Below are 18,609 nucleotides of genomic sequence, written 5' to 3' on the forward strand. Positions count from 1 at the left end.
TTGTTTTCTTAGGATTATTTGTTAATTATTATTAATTATTATATTTTATTATTATTATTAATTATTTTCTTCAAGGTTTCGGGGGCTTTTGGGGCCTTAACATGCTTAAAAACTTGAAATTGGCACACACATTGGAACCTGCGGCCATTAGGGCCGGGCAGAGACTGATACACGGGCGTGGCACAGGGCTCTACAGCGCCCCTGGAATATGAGGGCCATATATATCATACATACTTGCACGTAGACATACGAAACTCGGTACACATATAGAATCATCAATACAAACAACTTTTCGTATTGCATATCATAGGCTCCGCCCAACAGGAAGTTGGCTATTTGGGGTTATTATTCATATTTGTCGTCAAAGTTGTGGGGGCTTTGGGGTCCTTAACATACTCAAAAAACTCTTGAAAATTTGCGCACACTTTGGAATCTGTGGCCTTTAGGAGCCTGCAGAGGCTGGGACCTGGGCGTGGCACAGGGGCTCTACGGCGCCCCCTGGATCACAGTCATAAATGTTGATGTATAGCTCACACATACTTGCACGTATTAATATGAAACTCAGTACACATATAGATCTCATCGTGCCGAACAACTTTCGTATTGCATATCATAGGCTCCGCCCAACAGGAAGTCAGCTATTTAGAGTTATGTAAAAAGCGCATGCTCTGGAATTTGAAATACTTGTCATAGGTTTTTTACTCGATTGCCGCCAAACTCGGTCAACATGATCTCAAGACATTGGGGATGAAAAATTGCCAGGGGATTTTTGATATCTCGAACGGTTTGCTCGTGGCGAGGCTTGAAATTATGGCGAGAAATGAGAAACAGGAAGTGTCTAATACCATCCACATACATTTCCTAATTTTAATCAAACTTCATCAGATTATTCATTGTATGATGTCGATCGCATATATGTGACTATTAGGAGTCAAAGTTATAGCGCCACCAAGTGGGCAGCAGGAAGTGTGTCATTTCAAAATGCTTTTGAATTCAGCATCTTATTTTTACTTCGATTTGCTTCAAACTTCATCAGAATAATGTTAAAACACAGTCGATATAAATCTGCTGGGGGGATATTGATATCTAAAAATATTGTTGCCGTGGCAACATGTCAAACTGGAATACTTCTCAGGTGATTTTGAAGGCATATAACATGCTTAGAATTTCATCAAACTCAGAACACATATCAGTATTAGTGACAGCTAGACACTGGCAAAATTTCATAAGAGGCGTGGAAGAGGCACTCTATAGCGCCACCTTTTGTCAAAAGTGGGGGGGGTTAGTTTTAGCTACAGACACCAAACTCAGTACAAAAATTGTTCTTATCAAGACGGACAACTTTCTAATTCACAGTCATCAGCTACGACCAACAGGAAGTCGGCTATTTTGATTTGAATGTGGATTGTTTTTTACATTTAGCTGTGAATTAATGCATACTGCTCAGAGGAGAGTAACACTATACACACCAAACTTGGTGTACATGTTGAAAAAACATTGAGGAACTTAAATTGTGAATGGGTTTTGGATAGCTTGGATGGTTTTGTCGTGGGGATTTTTTAAAATGACAATAAAGATGGAATTATTAATTTTCCTGCATTTTTAAATTCCAAACACTTCAAAACCTTTTTTTCATAAAGAAAAAAAAGTTATTCTGAGTAAATATGCATAGTTTCATGACTTTACAAACACTGTATGGATAACAGAAAATTAAAAAACTGTCAGACATCTCATATCACTCTGTCCCCTCTGTTTGAGTGTGTGTGCTTAGACTTCCATTGTCTGAGAGAAATAGCGCCCCTACAGGTGCAGTTACCGGAATAAAAAAGGGAGGAGACTGTCTTTTGGTTTCGATTTTAAATCGGTTAAAATACAAATAAATACTTGGATTTAATTCACACTGACAAGCTAAACCAACATATATGATTATTATAAGGTCAGGGCTCATTAATAATTGATGTGTGGTCAGTGATACGTGAGAAACACGAGAGATGAATCACCGCTCTGAGCAGGAGCGTGTGGAATGATGAGCTCAGAAAAAAACGAGTTTATTCTTGTTTTATAGCTATTAAAAATAAAGTATTGCAGCGATATCACACAATTCACCAATTAGAGCACACCAAGAGCTAAATTAAGATGTTTTTGAACTGTTTGTGTGAAAATGAAATATTCGCGGCTGCCTATATGAAATCACTGCCTCCGATCAGCGCGCACAGTGTCACAAGTTCAAAACAAACGAATTTATTCTTGTTTAAGAGCTTTTCAAAAATAAATTATTGCCATAAATGCACACAATACATCCATTATAACACTACACGAGCTAAATGCAGGTGTTTGTGACCCGTTTAAGTGCGCAAGACTATTTGAAAGCGCGACTGGCAGAATAACATATATCTCTCGAGCTGCAGGATTCTGCCTTTCGTCGTAAGAACGAACACATCACGGACAAGATTATTTCAAAATACATAATAGCTTGGCTAATATAAACGAAAACAGCCACGTGAACATAAACTGTTGAGAAATAAGTCTGAAGTGGATCTAATGGATTTTAATATTAAGAGATCCGCATATACCAGCTGCTTCTGTCTTCAATTTTAATCTATATAAAAAATTAAACTCATTCATCTTGGCTGCTTTTTTAATGTGTGTACGTATTTATTTATTATTTTGCTCTAACAAGACTTAATCTATATTTAATTAAATCAATTACATTTGATTTTACATTTGATTTGTCCATTTCTGCATCTAAACGCCTAAAAACCTAAAACATGCTCTATTATACTATTGTTAGCAATTTCTTTATCGTCCAATTTATCTGGTGTACACACTTTATTTTCATAATAAACTCGTTTGTTAGATTATACACAGTTATAGTGGTCTATAATAAATATTGACAGGTTTTATTCAAGCTGTTTAGAATGATTGCCATAGGCTAATTTTTAAAAATGTAAATCCCAAAAAAAAAAAAAAAAAAAAATGTAAATAAATAAAAAACATTGGAAAAGAATAACTTGTACTTTTTTATACATTTTGTATAGTTTCATAGTTTATGCATTATAGTTATAAAAACAAACAAATTTAGCCACTCACATAGAAATCTTAGGCCTTATCCTTTTCTGACAGTTTTAGGGATTTTTAAAAATCCTAAAAAACCTTATTTGTGCTGCAAATAATAATTTCAAACTAATTTGATACTGACCTCTGACATCCTGTGACATGATATTTATTTGAATTTACATAATCTCATGGATGTAACAGTAAATCTGTTCAGCTCACAGATCAAGACTAAGCTGTAATGTAAGCAGAACTTTCACAAATGCTTTTAGGTCAATAAAATCATTACAAAACATATACAAATCATTTAAGGGATTTGATAACACTGTAAAATAATGTCTAATTTGTTAACATTAGCAAATGCATTGATAACACTTTATAATAACTGCACTCATTAGTAAATAGTCAGTTCATGCTTCATAAAGCCTTGTCCCAATATTAATAGTCAGTAGTAAGCAGTTTATAAATACAGCTATAAATAGCTCATTTATTAAAAAGGAGAGTAAAGGGTCAGTTATCTTCCTATGAAAAATAAAAAAATTAAAATAAACAAACAACAACACTGATTGATACAGAACTCAGAAATGTTATTGTGGATTTATGATAAACTCAGCCTGTAAATGAATTCATTCTCCTCCAAGAAGACACAAGTAGTTCACACCAAACTTTTTTAACATGAAGCCATATACTGAAGATGTTAAATTGCGAATGGGTTTAGGATACCTTAAATGGTGTGGCCATAGAGATTTATTAAAGTAACATAAAAAAATACCATAGTTATTTTACTATATCTTTAAAATTTTTAATTCCAACTCTTCATAATTTTTTATATACCTAGAAGTCATCATTTGAAGGAAGCACAGTAAGTTCCATAGCTTTATCATTTTCAAGAGCCAGCATAAAATTAAAACTATCATAACATATAAATCAAGCTGGCAATTCTTAGTACCAATAATGGCCACCAGATGGAGCTATAGGATCACTTTTAAATAATTATTGTAGAAACAAGTATGATTTAAATCATTTATAGAAATCTTTCAAAGAAAAATAATATGAATTTTATGTATTTTACTGATAAAATGACCCTCACTTAATTAGAACAACATGCTGAAGTATTGTGAACTGTATATTAAGAATAATTCTTTATAGGCTTTATGGACAGATAAGTTTTGAGTGACTCTTGAAGGATCAGCACCACATCCTCTTTTACCACTGTTTAAAGAATGTATCTAACAGTACAGGTGCGGATGAATTTTGAATAGCTTGAATGGTTTTGTCGTGGTGATTTTTTGAAATAACAGTAAAAAAGTAACCAGTAAATGTCTTTTATTTTTTTAAGTGCAGCTTCTAAACACTTCAAAAAAATGTACACATAGAAGACAAGTCATTCTGAGGAAATATGCATAGTTTCATGACTATACAACACTATATGGATGATAGAAAATTAAAAAACTATCATACATCTGATGTCACTCTGTCCCTCTGTCACTGTGGGTAATGTGTGTGTGTGTGTGTGTGTGTGTGTGTGTATGTGCGTGTGTGTGTGTGTGTTAAGTGAATTAGGTGTGAAACTATCAGGGAGCATTTAGTCTCCAGCGCCAACATTTTACAGAACTGCCACTTTCCTGGAGTCTCAGAATTACTCGGTGTCAGGTTCTGAGAGATCTAAGATTCCAAAAAATGATTTGATTAGAATACCATGAAGTATTGTGAAATACTATATATTAAGACTTTATATATAGGCTTTATGAACAGATTAGAGTGACTCATGAAGGACCAGCACCACCTCCTCTTGTCCGATGGTTTGAGGAATATATCTTCCAGAATCCGGGATTAAGATTTAGGAGCTCATTTTTATTCCACCTCCTTTCCTGAAAGTCTGTCTTGCAGAATTGACTAAAAATTAATCTTCACATTAATTCCTAATTATTTTGCAATTATTTTTGTCAGTTCTTCTTGACCTGTTTTTTTTTTTTCTTCTTCTTTTCTGACCTCATGACCCAGTCAGCATTTTTGTACAATGGTCAAGTCTTAACTTATCCATTTCTGTATTGCATTTGTGTTTGATATTTCTCATGGGTATTTCATAATTTTCGACTTTGAGTTAAAACAGTTTGAGTTAAAACTCTTTTTTAGCGCATTTCATCTGTAAAAGAAAACAGCCTAATAATTCTGCACATGAATATAAGGAGTTTTTCTCTTACAGCTTTCCTGGACTATTGTATAGCACTCATAAATGATTAAATAAAAAATAATGGTAGTTATTAAGATTGATATGGTTTGGAATTGGTAAAATGTGCTTGGAAAAAAATCACAATAAAACAATGTTTTAATGTTTAAGTTTGGAATATTAACTGACATAAATTAATGCTATATAAATATTGTTCATGTTAACATAATGTTTATAAATGAAATCTTATTGTAAAGTGTTACTAAATATATATATATATGTTTGGGGAATATATATATATATTGTTCTGTGAATGTGATTTTAAAGTCTAGATGATTCGGATTAACCCTTTAACCGCCATATCCTTTAAAACGTCACTGCCAGAGGGATATTGTGAATGCATGTGCCCGCTGGGCACAGTTTACCTGATGCCACCGAGGTGGCGATGGCATTGGTGGCTTGAGCCCGCCATCGCTGCTTGCAGCTATATTTATTATTATTATTCTTCTTCTCCAAAATGAATCGCATTTTTGAGGGCCTAAACATGCTCGAAAAGTCATGAAACTTTGCACACACCTCAGAACTGGCGAAAATTTACGTCTGATATGGGTTTCAGAAGTGGGTGTGGCAAAATGGCTCAACAGCGCCACCTATACACGTTCAACGGTGTGCGCCTCGAGCTACGTTTCATGTACATGTATGAAAATCGGTATACACATGTAACTCTCCAATACCTACAAAAAAGTCTCTTGGAGCAAAATCCGAAACCCAACAGGAAGTCGGTTATTACTAATATTATGAGCAAATTTTGTGTCATTTTTGTCATTTCCATGCGTTGTATTTTAACGAACTCCTCCTAGAGATTAATTCAGATCAACACCAAATTTGGTATGCCTAATCTGAAGGCCTTTGCGATGTTAAATTGCGAAGCTTTTGAGTTTTCGTTAATGGGCGTGTCCGTGGCGGCCTGGCGAATTTCGATGATTCGCCATGAAACAGGAAGTTGCTATAACTCAGACATACAATTACCAATCTGCCCCAAACTTCACATGTTTGATGAGAATCCTGACCTGAACAGATTGACATGCCCATATTCAGTTATAGTCATAGCGCCACCTACTGGCAACAGGAAGTGACATATTTTACACTGCAATGAACTACTCCTAGAAATTTTATGACATCAATGTATTTTTTGTGGTCAGTCTAATCTAAAGGCCTGTGCGATGTTAAGTTGTGAAGATCTTGAGTTTTCGTTTAAAGGCGTGTCCATGGCGCCGTCAAGAAGTTCGATGTCTCGCCATGGGAATAAAAGATGTTATAACTCAGGCATAAAATGTCCGATCTTCCCCAAACTGCACATGTGTGATAAGAGTCCTGGCCTGAACACATCTGAAGGCCAAAATTCCATCAGGTGTGGCAAAATGGCTCGATAGCGCCACCTATACACTTTCAACAGAGTGTGCCTCGAGCTATGTTTCACGTACATGTACAAAAATCGGTATACACATGTAACACACCAATACCTACAAAAAAGTCTCTTGGTACGAAATCCGAATCCCAACAGGAAGTCGGTTATTTAGAATTTTCTCTGCAAAATTGGCGTTGTTTCTGCCATTTTCAGGGGTTGTACTTTAACGAACTCCTCCTAGAGATTTATTCAGATCAACACCAAACCTGGTCAGTGTAATCTTAAGCCCTTTGCAATGTTAAATTGCGAAGATCTTTAGATTTCGTTAAAGGGCGTGTCCATGGGGGCCTGACAAATTTCGATGTTTCGCCATGAAAAAGGAAGTTGCTGTAACTCAGACATACAATGTCCAATCTGCCCCAAACTTCACATGTTAGATAAAACTTCTGCCCTTAACAGATCTACATGCCCACATTCAGTTATAGTCATAGCGCCACCTATTGGCAACAGGAAGTGACATGTTTTACGCTGCAACAAACTACTCCTATAATTATTTTGAGATTAACATATATTTTGTGGTCAGTCTAATCTAAAGGCCTGTGCAATGTTAACTTTTGGAGATCTTGAGTTTTTGTTAAAGGGCGTTTCCATGGCGCCATGACAAAATTTGATGTCTTGCCACAGCAAGAGAAGTTGTTGTAACTCAAGCATAAAATGTTCAATCTTCCCCAAACTTCACATGTTTGATAAGAGTCCTGGCCTGAACACCTCTGAAGGCCAATATTCCATTATAATGATAGCGCCACCTGCTGGCAACGGTAAGATTGGCACATATATGGGATATACTTTGATATATTCCACTTATATTTAGGACATTAAATGCATATTTCTCAACGTTCACCTTTTTACTAAAGCCACACGATGGCGGTGAGCCCGGGTGCGAGGGCCCGTTCATCGCTGCTTGCAGCTTTAATGTTGTAGAATGAAATGTTGTTCTTCAGCTTCAGCTGTAATATCCCTGACTGTAACAGTTTTCTGATTTTAAAACAAGTAAAGAGTCTTCCGGTGGAAAGGCCAAACAGAAACGCTCTAACAGATGATTTTGTGCCTGATGCGATCAAAAGCTGTGGTTTGTAAATGATTCGAGCGCTCGTACAGAGCTGAGTTCTGCGGGTCATTTATGTTTCTCTGGATTGAGATGTTTGTTCAAACTAAAGCAGCGGTGTTGGTGTTGGGAATGCTGTTACGGTCATTAGACACCGACATCTGGAAGTGCTTTCCTAAATTATACACATCTGTGTGTCTCCAAGTCTGAATGGACAGATGAGCTTTGGACAATGGACATCAGTGTGTGTGTGTGTGTGTGTGTGTGTGTGTTAGCATCAGTGTGTGTGTGTGTGAGTCCAGCGTGCAGGGGATCTCAAATGCTGGTGATGCACACTCTCACAGGTTCAGTTTCTCGTGTCTCTGCAGGAAAGCTCAGTATCAGCGGAGAGGTCTGTCTCCCTGTGCTGCGGAGCGCTGTGTGTCCCGGGACTCGATGGAGGACTACTGGAGTGAGATGAAGAGCATCGAGGAGGAGCGTCAGGGAGCAGCGGAGGAGCAGACGGAGCGGAGCAGCATGGATGGTGTGTGTGGAGCTCAAACCCGTGCTCTTAGAGTTAACCTTTCATAATCATCATTAAGGCCTAAAGCTCTTTGCACACTGATTCGGAGGCAGTGTGTAAACACGTTTGACACACCATGAGGTCGTATTTATATTCGAACATGCATAAATTTCTAACAAGAATTTTGGACTCCCCTCTAAAAAGAATAAAACAAATCTATGTGAACAAAATGCAAGGTTTGGCCATTTACAATCCATATTATATGCACCCACAGCAATATGTCAAGCACTAAATAAAGTACCTCAATGTATTTTAAATTTAAAGAACAATTTCAGTACACACCTTATTGATTTATGCTTACTTTATGAAGACAAGCAGATGAGCCCAAGAATATGAATGCAATGTTCATTTAATGTGAAACTTTGTGTGTTGCATTTTTATCATGAGTTCATCTGTTTGCATGTACAAAACATGCATCATCAGTAAGGTGTGCTCTGAATTTCGCCTTTTACAAATCCAAGAACTGCACACAGAATGTAAAATGCCTCTCATCTCTTGTTAAACGAAGCACTGCAGTCAGAATATCACACACATCTCAAAAGAAAACGTTATGAAATTGAAAACTGAGTCAAAGGCTGAGAATGATTGTCACTGGAGCAAAGCTGTGTTTGTCCTCCAGATGGGCGATCGTGTAAGTGTGTCATGACTGGTGTGTGTTTGATGTTTCAGAGGCGGAGCTTGAGGAGGCGTGGCTGCAGGAGGCGGGGCTCTCCACACTGGTGACAGGAACACAGAGTGATGGTCCGGCGGAGGCTCTTCTCTCCACGCTCACACACTCACAGGCCGCTATGGTGAAGAAACGACTGGATAACTACACGCAGACGCTGCGCAAGAGGAACAAGCAGCCCACGAGACACGTGCGAGACGTCTTCTCCACACCCGACGCCTCGGTGAGCACAAACCAGTGCTTCTGATTGGTCCACACCTCATGAATCTGTGTGTGATGATGTGATTTTGTTCTCTTACAGTCTGAACTCACTCCTCCGGTTTCTCCAAACGGACGGATCGCTCTCAAACTGCCGCAGTGGAATCCACCGAAAGGTCAGACACCGTTTGACCCTTTTTACAAGATGCATTTACATTGAGATGCATTCATCCAGCAGACACACAAAAGAGGAATATCACTAACATTTTAGCACGAGACAGTATGTTTACAGTGCATGATGGAATATAAACTAGATCGGTACATAAAAGCAATGATACAAAGCAGAAAAGAGAAGATGATGATGATTGTTTAAATGGAGTTTTTATGGAAAGTGGCTGTGTTTATGGTTTCGGTTTATCTTCAAACCAAACTTTATTCAGACATTACTGAGGTTTGTTCTTGTGTATATGTGTGTCCAGTTCCTGCGGACAGCAGCTCTTCAGAGACCATCCTTCTGTCGCTGGACGTGCCGTATTCAGAAGCGGCTCGAGCTCATCGGAGAGACCGTGAATGCCAAGACTGCAGGAGGATCTGTAAAGACGACAGGGATTTACCGGTGCGTTCCATCTGTCATCATGTCGCTTGTTAAATGGGGATTCTTCAAACTGATTCCTTCAAATTTAAAGACATACCTGCAGCTGTATTTTCAGCATCATTCCTCCAGTCTTCAGTGTCACATGATCTCCAGAAATCAGAATAATATGATGATTTACTGCTCAAGAAATTATAAAATGTCTTTTTTAAAATGTCACTTTTGATCAATTTAATGATTTCTTGCTAAATAGAAGTATCAATCTCTTTCAAAAGACAAAAACAGTCTTGCGAACAATAGTGTATATCCAAATAAAACAAACGAAACCCTGTCCTTCTTGTGAACACGGGATAGTGAGCTCAGATCAGATGTGCTTTGTGGTCTGCTCTTCAGAGATTTCAGATCGTGAGGCCCAGACAGGGCTTGACACGGGTGAGCGATCTGTCGTCTGAGGACATCAAGAAGATCAGCTGCATCTCCCTGATCGAGCTGACCACCTTCTACGACTTCCTGGGCATCGAGATGAAGAGGAGCCGCGTGGTGCGCAGTAAAGCACGAGGTGGGTGTCACTCACATCCAGACTCAGAAACCAAGGAAAAACAGCTTTAAACACCCACAGACAGCAGGATACGATTACTATCCTAAAGCTCCATAAAACATGATGTCACCATAGTACCTGTCCACGAAAACCATGGTATTACCATAAGTATCCAGAAACATGGTGTTACCAGGGTAAATGTCCACAAATACCATAGCATGTGCACAAAACATCACTTTAACATAGTTAATATTTAAAAAAACTTGGTGTGGCCATTGTGAATATCCAGAAAACCTGGTATTATTATAGTAAATGTCCAAAAATCATTGTTTCTTTGGTAAATGTTCATAAAACATGGGGTTACCATGGTAAATGTTCATAAAACATGGTGTTCCTGTGGTAAACGTCATAAAACATGGGGTTACCATGGTAAATGTTCATAAAACATGGGGTTACCATGGTAAATGTTCATAAAACATGGCGTTCCTGTGGTAAATGTTCATAGAACATGGGGTTACCATGGTAAATGTTCATAAAACATGGCGTTCCTGTGGTAAATGTTCATAAAACATGGGGTTACAATGGTAAATGTTCATAAAACATGGGGTTACCATGGTAAATGTTCATAAAACATGGCCTTCTTGTGGTAAATGTTCATAAAACATGGTGTTCCTGTGGTAAACGTCATAAAACATGGGGTTACCATGGTAAATGTTCATAAAACATGGTGTTCCTGTGGTAAATGTTCATAGAACATGGGGTTCCTGTGGTAAATGTTCATAAAACATGGGGTTACCATGGTAAATGTTCATAAAACATGGGGTTACCATGGTAAATGTTCATAAAACATGGCGTTCCTGTGGTAAATGTTCATAGAACATGGGGTTCCTGTGGTAAATGTTCATAAAACATGGGGTTACCATGGTAAATGTTCATAAAACATGGCGTTCCTGTGGTAAATGTTCATAAAACATAAGGTTACAATGGTAAATGTTCATAAAACATGGCGTTCCTGTGGTAAATGTTCATAGAACATGGGGTTCCTGTGGTAAATGTTCATAAAACATGGCGTTCCTGTGGTAAATGTTCATAGAACATGGGGTTACCATGGTAAATGTTCATAAAACATGGGGGTACCATGGTAAATGTTCATAAAACATGGCGTTCCTGTGGTAAATGTTCATAGAACATGGGGTTACCATGGTAAATGTTCATAAAACATGGGGGTACCATGGTAAATGTTCATAAAACATGGGGTTCCTGTGGTAAATGTTCATAAAACATGGCGTTCCTGTGGTAAATGTTCATAGAACATGGGGTTACCATGGTAAATGTTCATAAAACATGGGGGTACCATGGTAAATGCTCATAAAACATGGTGATAAATGTTCATAAAACACTGCATTACTGTGGTAAATGTTAAAAAAACATGGCATTACCATAGAAAATGTTCATAAAAATGGTGTTACTATGGTAAATGTACACAAAAACCATAGTATTAACATAGTAATTGGTACAACATGGTGTTACCATAGTAAATGCTTAGTCTACATGGCGTTGTCATTTTGAATATGGAGAAAACATGGTGTTACCATAGTATGTGCACAAAACATCACATTACAATAGTAAATATATATATAACGTGGTGTTGCCATTGTGAATATCCAGAAAACCTGGTATTATTACAGTAAATTTCCAAATTTCCTTAGTAAATGTCCATAAATATGGTGTTATCATAGTAATTGTGCACAAACATGGTGTTACAATAGTAAAAGTTCATAAAACACTGCATTACTGTGGTAAATGTTAATAATACATACTGTTACCATGGTAAATGTTCATAAAACATGGCTTTATCGTGGTAGATGTTCATAAAATATGGCTTTATCGTGGTAGATGTTCATAAAACATGGCTTTATCGTGGTAGATGTTCATAAAATATGGCGTTCCCGTGGTAAATGTGCACGAAACCATGGTATTAACATAGTAATTGTGTAACTGCCTAGACCACATGGCATTGTCATTTTGAATATGGAGAAAACATGGTGTTACTATAGTAAATGTCAGAAACCATGTAAAACTGTCTGTAAATGCTGTCGTTTTGTTCCCACAGACAGTGGGATATTCGGCGTTCCTCTCAATACGTTGCTGGAAAACGACCAGAAGAAATACCCGGGTTCCAGAGTTCCTCTGGTTTTCAAGAAGGTACATTCATCTGTCATTCTTTGGTTATTAGAAACGAGGCTGGAATGTTGTGATGGAGATTGCAAGTGCTGGGTTTTCTGGAAAGTTCCCAGTCAGCACTTCTCATGGCTCCGATACTCATTCCTCCCGCATCCTTGGATGGAGCAAATCTCTCTTATCTTACCCCACGGCCCACGCTCATCTCCGTTACAGAGGATTTCCAAAAAACAAGGGCAGTGGCCAGAAGTGCTTTGGTTTGTTTTACACGCCTGCGTTGACCTCAGTGTTAAGTGGAATGATGGAGGCCGTCTATTGTTTCACTAGAGAGAGATTTACTGAGGAAACACTTAGAAACACAGAGACGGAGGATTAAAATAGATGCTTTCAAAAACCTTCAGCAGTCAATCGCTCACCATGAGATTCTTCCAGCATTGCAACACATTCAGCAATTGTGTTGGGAACCTCGAGAGCTGACGGGAAGATACTGGTAGAAAGCCCCCACACACATCTGAGTCTGACGCTCTTATCAATGACTGATAAAGACTCTGTGTGTCTGAATGAGCTGGAATCTCAATCATCTCTGGAAGAAAACAACAGCACACAGACGGCGTTCTGCTGCTGTTTACAAGACACTTCAAGCTACTTTAAACAATACTGTGGAATTACCATGGTACATGTTCAAGAAAACAGGGTTTTCCAATAGGAACTTTCCAGAAAACAATGTAACTGTAGTAAATTTCCGGAATACATGGTGTTACCACTGTAAATTTCTAGACACCATTATCTTGTCAGTGTGAATATCCAGAAGACATGTTTTTACCATAGTAAATGTCAAGAAAACATGGTGTTGGAATACTACATTTCTCACAAAACATGGTGTTTGCCATAGTAAATTTTCAGAAATACATAGTTCTACCATAGTAAATTTCCAGAAACTATGGTCTTACCATAGTGAATATCCAAAAAAACATGGTTTTATCATAGAAAGAGTCCAAAAAAACATGGTGTTTCCATAGAAAAAGTAAAAAAACATGGAGTTACCATAGTAAATATCCAAAAAACATGGTTTTATCATAGAAAGAGTCCAAAAAAACATGGTGTTTCCATAGAAAAAGTAAAAAAACATGGAGTTACCATAGTGAATATCCAAAAAACATGGTTTTATCATAGAAAGAGTCCAAAAAAACATGGTGTTTCCATAGAAAAAGTAAAAAAACATGGAGTTACCATAGTGAATATCCTGAAAACATGGTTTTATCATAGAAAGAATCCAAAAAAACATGGTGTTTCCATAGAAAAAGTAAAAAAAACATGGAGTTACCATAGTGAATATCCATAAAACATGATGTTACCATGGTACATTTCCAGATGACATGGTGTTAACACAATAGATGTCTGGAAAGCATGGTGTTACTGTGGTAAATGTCTGGAAAACATGGTGTTGGTGTACTAAATTTTTCATAAAACATGATATTTGACATGTTCCTGGTTTCAGTTGTTGTCTAAACTGGAGCAGACGGGCTTACAGACGGAGGGGATCCTCAGGGTCCCAGGATCAGCGTCCAGAGTGAAGGTAAATGATCATATTTTATGTTATATGATAGCGAGTCTGGATGTTGATGTCTGATCCTGGAACGCTGTTGTATATCTGAAAGAGTGGTGTAAACAGCAAGGTACTTTACAGAAGATGGTTTGTGTTTGTCCTCAGCATCTGCGTCAGGAGCTGGAGCTGAAGTTCTACGAGGATCGTTTCGACTGGGATCAGGTGCGGCAGAACGACGCGGCCGGTCTGTTGAAGATGTTCATCCGTGAGCTGCCGTATCCTCTGCTGACCACACAGCACCTGCCGGCGTTCACAGCCGCTCAGAGTGAGTCTGGACACCACACCTGCTCTCTTCACTGACCGCTCAGTGTCACGTCTCTCATCTCTCATCTGTCCATCTGTCAGGTATCTCATCACCCAAACATCAGATCCAAGCTCTTCATCTTCTCATCATGCTGCTTCCTGAAGCCAACAGAGACACACTGAAGGTCTGTTCATCTCATCATCACGCTCACACACGCTTCCTGATGCACAAAACTACACAACTGGACTTTAAGCAGTTCTAAAGATCCTTGACCCCTCATTGTCAGTATTTAAACACCATCGAAGATATTTCTAACATTTTATTCAAAGATACTAGTGACGATATATTCAAATATACAATTATTATAGCTGTTTAAGTCTATTTAAACCTTATTTTGTCTTATAAGTTATTTTAAGACACATTTTGGCCCCCCTAGAAGTATGCTGAGGCCCCCTAGTGACTCCCAGACCCCCGCTTGAGAACTGCAATTTAGAAAGAGTTCTATTTTAACAGTTTTATATAAGTATAGTACATATATATATATATATATATATATATATATATATAAACAAAACATTTACTCACCCTAAACTTTTGAATGGAAGCAATAAGCAAAAATTATGAAAATTCAGCTTTCATCACAGGAATAAATTATATTTAACAATTGATTCACATAGTAAATACTTATTTTACATTATAATAATATTTCACACTTTTTCTGTTTTACATTTATTTTTTTATTAAATAAATGCAGCCTTGATGAGCAGAAGAAACATTACAAATCTTACTGATCTCAAACCTTTGAAAGGCAGAGTAAATCTGGGAATGTCGTCTAAAAGTGCAGGTGTTTTTGTGTGTGTTAGTGCATGTTGTTTAGATAGTTGAGTAAACGTGTGTTTGTGTGGGTAAAGCATTGACATGAGCATGTTCTCAGGTGAAGCTGATGAGTAACCTGTGATGACACACACACACACACACACACACACACACAGAGGTTTGACGTCATGCGTTTAGTGCCCATATTCTCTCAGTGCTGATTCAGTTTGATCTCTGCTGAAATCAGATATTAATGTAGTGTCGATTCACTACAGACGCTCAAACAGCAGAGCCAGCAACGCCAATGTCACGGGTTTGACTCCCAGGGAACGAATAAACTTCAAATGCAATGCGAGTGGAATGAATGCATGTGAATGTGAAGTCACTGGAACTTCTGTTTGGAGACTGTCAGATTTTTCTCTCTAGTAATATAACCCCTAAGCAACAAACCCTTTAAGTAACCCTTTGAGTACATTATGGAAGTGTAGTTTTTTGTTGTAACATGTCATTGGAGGGTGATGTTTGCCGTTTGTTCTCAGGCTCTTCTGGAGTTCCTCAGGAAGGTGGTGGCGTACGAGGAGAAGAACCGTATGAGTCTGTGGAACGTCTCTATGATCGTGGCACCGAACCTCTTCACGTTCCGCGGGAAGAACGTCAAGCAGGAGGAGATGCTGAGTGCGGTCGCTGCGGCCCAGCTCGTGCAGATCCTCATTACCCATCAGGACCTGCTGTGGACGGTGAGCGCCAGTGATGTCATCAGCGACGCCCATGAATATTAATGAGCTGTCCTAGCTGATTGGCTGACACTGGGAGAGTCGTTGTGATGGATGTTTGTCCGCTCTTCATATCCGCAGGTCCCGTGTTTTCTGATCTCACATGTCCGGAAAATGAACGAAGCCGCCGCGGGCAAGAAAACACCGACTTCAGAGAAGAGCAAACGCAGGCTACTGAAGAGATGGAACCTGGAGAAAGAGCGCGAGCGCAGTGAAGTGAGTGCTCATGGGATTGCTTCTCTGATCATCGCATTACTGAATACAGCACATGGCTAATCTGGGTGAAACCTTGTTTAGTTGTGAATCCATTGATTGACTTCTCATAAAGATTTGGCGCCACCTTCTGGATACAAACGCACGCTGTTAGCGGAGTGATACAAACGCTGAAAAGTCTCTGTGATTATTGGAACTAATTGTTAAAAGGGAAACCTGTCTGTATTCCTCAGGTCACTGACCTTCACGACGGGGTCATCAGAGTTCACGCGCCGCTCCACGCCAAGGTTTCCATGGCGATTCAGCTGAACGCCGAGATGAAGGCCAGAGACATAATGGCGCGCTTCGACGTCGAGAACGGGTGAGTGAACGAACGAACGAACGCAGCGGTCACGTGACTGAACCGATGTTAACCGATGAATACTGATTACAGACACAGCTCACACAGCATCAGAAGACAGAGACAGCATCTGTTCGAGACCGGAGGAAACATCGGTGCGTCCAACGTTATTATTAATAATAATCATAATAGTAGTCAAACCAAAAATGATTCAGACAGCAGATATAACTAACTGTATAATTGCTATTTGTGAGTAAGAAACAGTTGAAAAATCCTGGTAATAAAAGACAAGTTTATATTTAACTTTAATTCTACACTTTTAGTTATTCTGCTGCATTTAGTTATTTATATTAGTTATAATTATTAATATTTATTTTTATATTTTAGAAGAAGAGTCATCAGTTTTAGTGACAATGCAGAAAAATCTAAACATCATTATGACTTTATAAGTTGAAGTTATGACAAAAATTGACTGTAGTTTTTATTTTGTTGTCTCTAGGCGAGCGCTGCCTGGATCCAGACGCACATTTACTAGACGTTTACCGCGTTAACCCTCACTGTGAATGGGTGTTAAAGTCACGGGCGACCTGAAGGTGTTACACAGAAGACCATCAGCTGATCAGAGGTCAAAGGTCAAACTGGTCAATGCTGGTCATTGAGTTCTTTTGGTGCCAAAACGGTGACCTCCTCGATCAGAAGCCCTCGTCAGGACGCATGCTTCAGCGCTTCAAACCACTGGCCAGTGTAAAACACAGCATGTACATAATATTTATACCACTAATTTATCCCACTGTATCATAATGATTGAGTATTGTTTGTATACGCTGCATGTTTGTGATGAAGCCGTGTGAACCTGAACACTACAGACCCTCACTGATCCTCTGAAGAACATCAGCGCACATATTTCACACGCAAATCACAAGATTATACAGACATTTAAATTACGTTATTTTCATGAAGAAAAAAAAATTGCCCCAAAATTTATTTGACTCTTTTCATGTATTACATTTCTTTTGTATTATATAAATAAGTAGATACAGTATGTGCTGTGCTGTATCACACACACACACACACACATATATATATATATATAGTTTAAACCAAGCTAAATGAATTTTTGCCACTGGGTTTGGGTGTGAAATACGAGCTGGATGTGTTCTTGTGAGATTCATCATGACGGGTCAATATTACCTCTAATTATTAAACCAGATAAATATTAACGCCAGCGTCATCAAGCACTAACTGGATTAATGAAGGACTCGAACGAGAATCCAGAAACATTACAGTTCATGAACTACAGAAATAAAGCCACACAAATGAAGACAGAAGATCATTCAGAAGCCAATGACCTTTGACCTTTCACTAGATGAGAGATGTATATCATATTCTCAGTGTCTGCCATCATCATCATCATCATCCTCGTTCTTTTCGATGCTCTGAATTTAAATTTTGTTAGTTTTTTTTTACTTGAAAGCAATTTTTTTATGTGCGATACCAGTTAATTTTTATTTTTTTATTCATTTTTTATACAAGGTGTTTTTGCTGTTTGTGTTGAAGATCATTTATTGTGCTCATGATGAATGTGTTGGGGTTTTATTCTAATGTTGAGCGTTACATTGAAGCATTTTACAGTTAACTACAGCCATCAGAACATTACTCTGTAACCTTGTTTCATTAAAACCAAAGCGTTTTGGTTCCTAACATGAAGTCTGTGAGTATTACAAAGAACATGTGGCCACATCGTAGACTTCATCTCATGAGAATGTACTGGTCATGTTGTAATCATGGGTGAAACGACAGGAAACTAACCTGATTAAAACACATGAAACCACCTGCTGTGTGTGTGTGTGTGTGTGTGTGAGTGTGTGTGTGTGTGTGTGAGTGTGTGTGTGTGTGTGTGTGTGTGAGTGAGTGTGTGTGTGTGTGTGTGTGAGTGAGTGTGTGTGTGTGTGTGTGTGTGTCAGGATCAGGCTCTGGAATGTTCTACAGTCTCTCTGATAGTGAAGGAATGTCGACGAGTTGGTAATGTCATCAGCAGTAAAACAAGCAAAATGCTCAAGCAGCCAGTGTTTTATTAACGAGCAGGGTTTCTGCAGCCGTGTGAAGACACGTTTAAGAACAAGTACATATCAGGATTCAGTC

The 18,609-nt window shown here is 38.4% G+C and overlaps 1 protein-coding gene across 1 annotated transcript in view; it reads left to right on the top strand.

The window, feature by feature from the left end:
* Window positions 1–17,538, top strand: part of LOC113042722 (rho GTPase-activating protein 18-like) — a 22,832-nt gene extending 5,294 nt beyond the window's left edge. Inside the window, exons 6-19 of the mRNA XM_026201737.1 lie at window positions 8,019–8,260; window positions 8,969–9,189; window positions 9,268–9,340; window positions 9,644–9,780; window positions 10,150–10,315; window positions 12,408–12,499; window positions 13,974–14,051; window positions 14,187–14,346; window positions 14,427–14,509; window positions 15,681–15,878; window positions 15,996–16,130; window positions 16,361–16,488; window positions 16,561–16,622; window positions 16,967–17,538. Of these exons, the coding sequence (XP_026057522.1) occupies window positions 8,019–8,260; window positions 8,969–9,189; window positions 9,268–9,340; window positions 9,644–9,780; window positions 10,150–10,315; window positions 12,408–12,499; window positions 13,974–14,051; window positions 14,187–14,346; window positions 14,427–14,509; window positions 15,681–15,878; window positions 15,996–16,130; window positions 16,361–16,488; window positions 16,561–16,622; window positions 16,967–17,058 (1,867 nt within the window). The 3' untranslated portion in view covers window positions 17,059–17,538. The remainder of the gene's footprint in view (window positions 1–8,018; window positions 8,261–8,968; window positions 9,190–9,267; window positions 9,341–9,643; window positions 9,781–10,149; window positions 10,316–12,407; window positions 12,500–13,973; window positions 14,052–14,186; window positions 14,347–14,426; window positions 14,510–15,680; window positions 15,879–15,995; window positions 16,131–16,360; window positions 16,489–16,560; window positions 16,623–16,966) is intronic.
* Window positions 17,539–18,609: the final 1,071 nt, after the last annotated feature.

The sequence above is a fragment of the Carassius auratus genome, chromosome 24, assembly GCF_003368295.1.
Source record: "Carassius auratus strain Wakin chromosome 24, ASM336829v1, whole genome shotgun sequence".
NCBI lineage: Eukaryota > Metazoa > Chordata > Actinopteri > Cypriniformes > Cyprinidae > Carassius > Carassius auratus.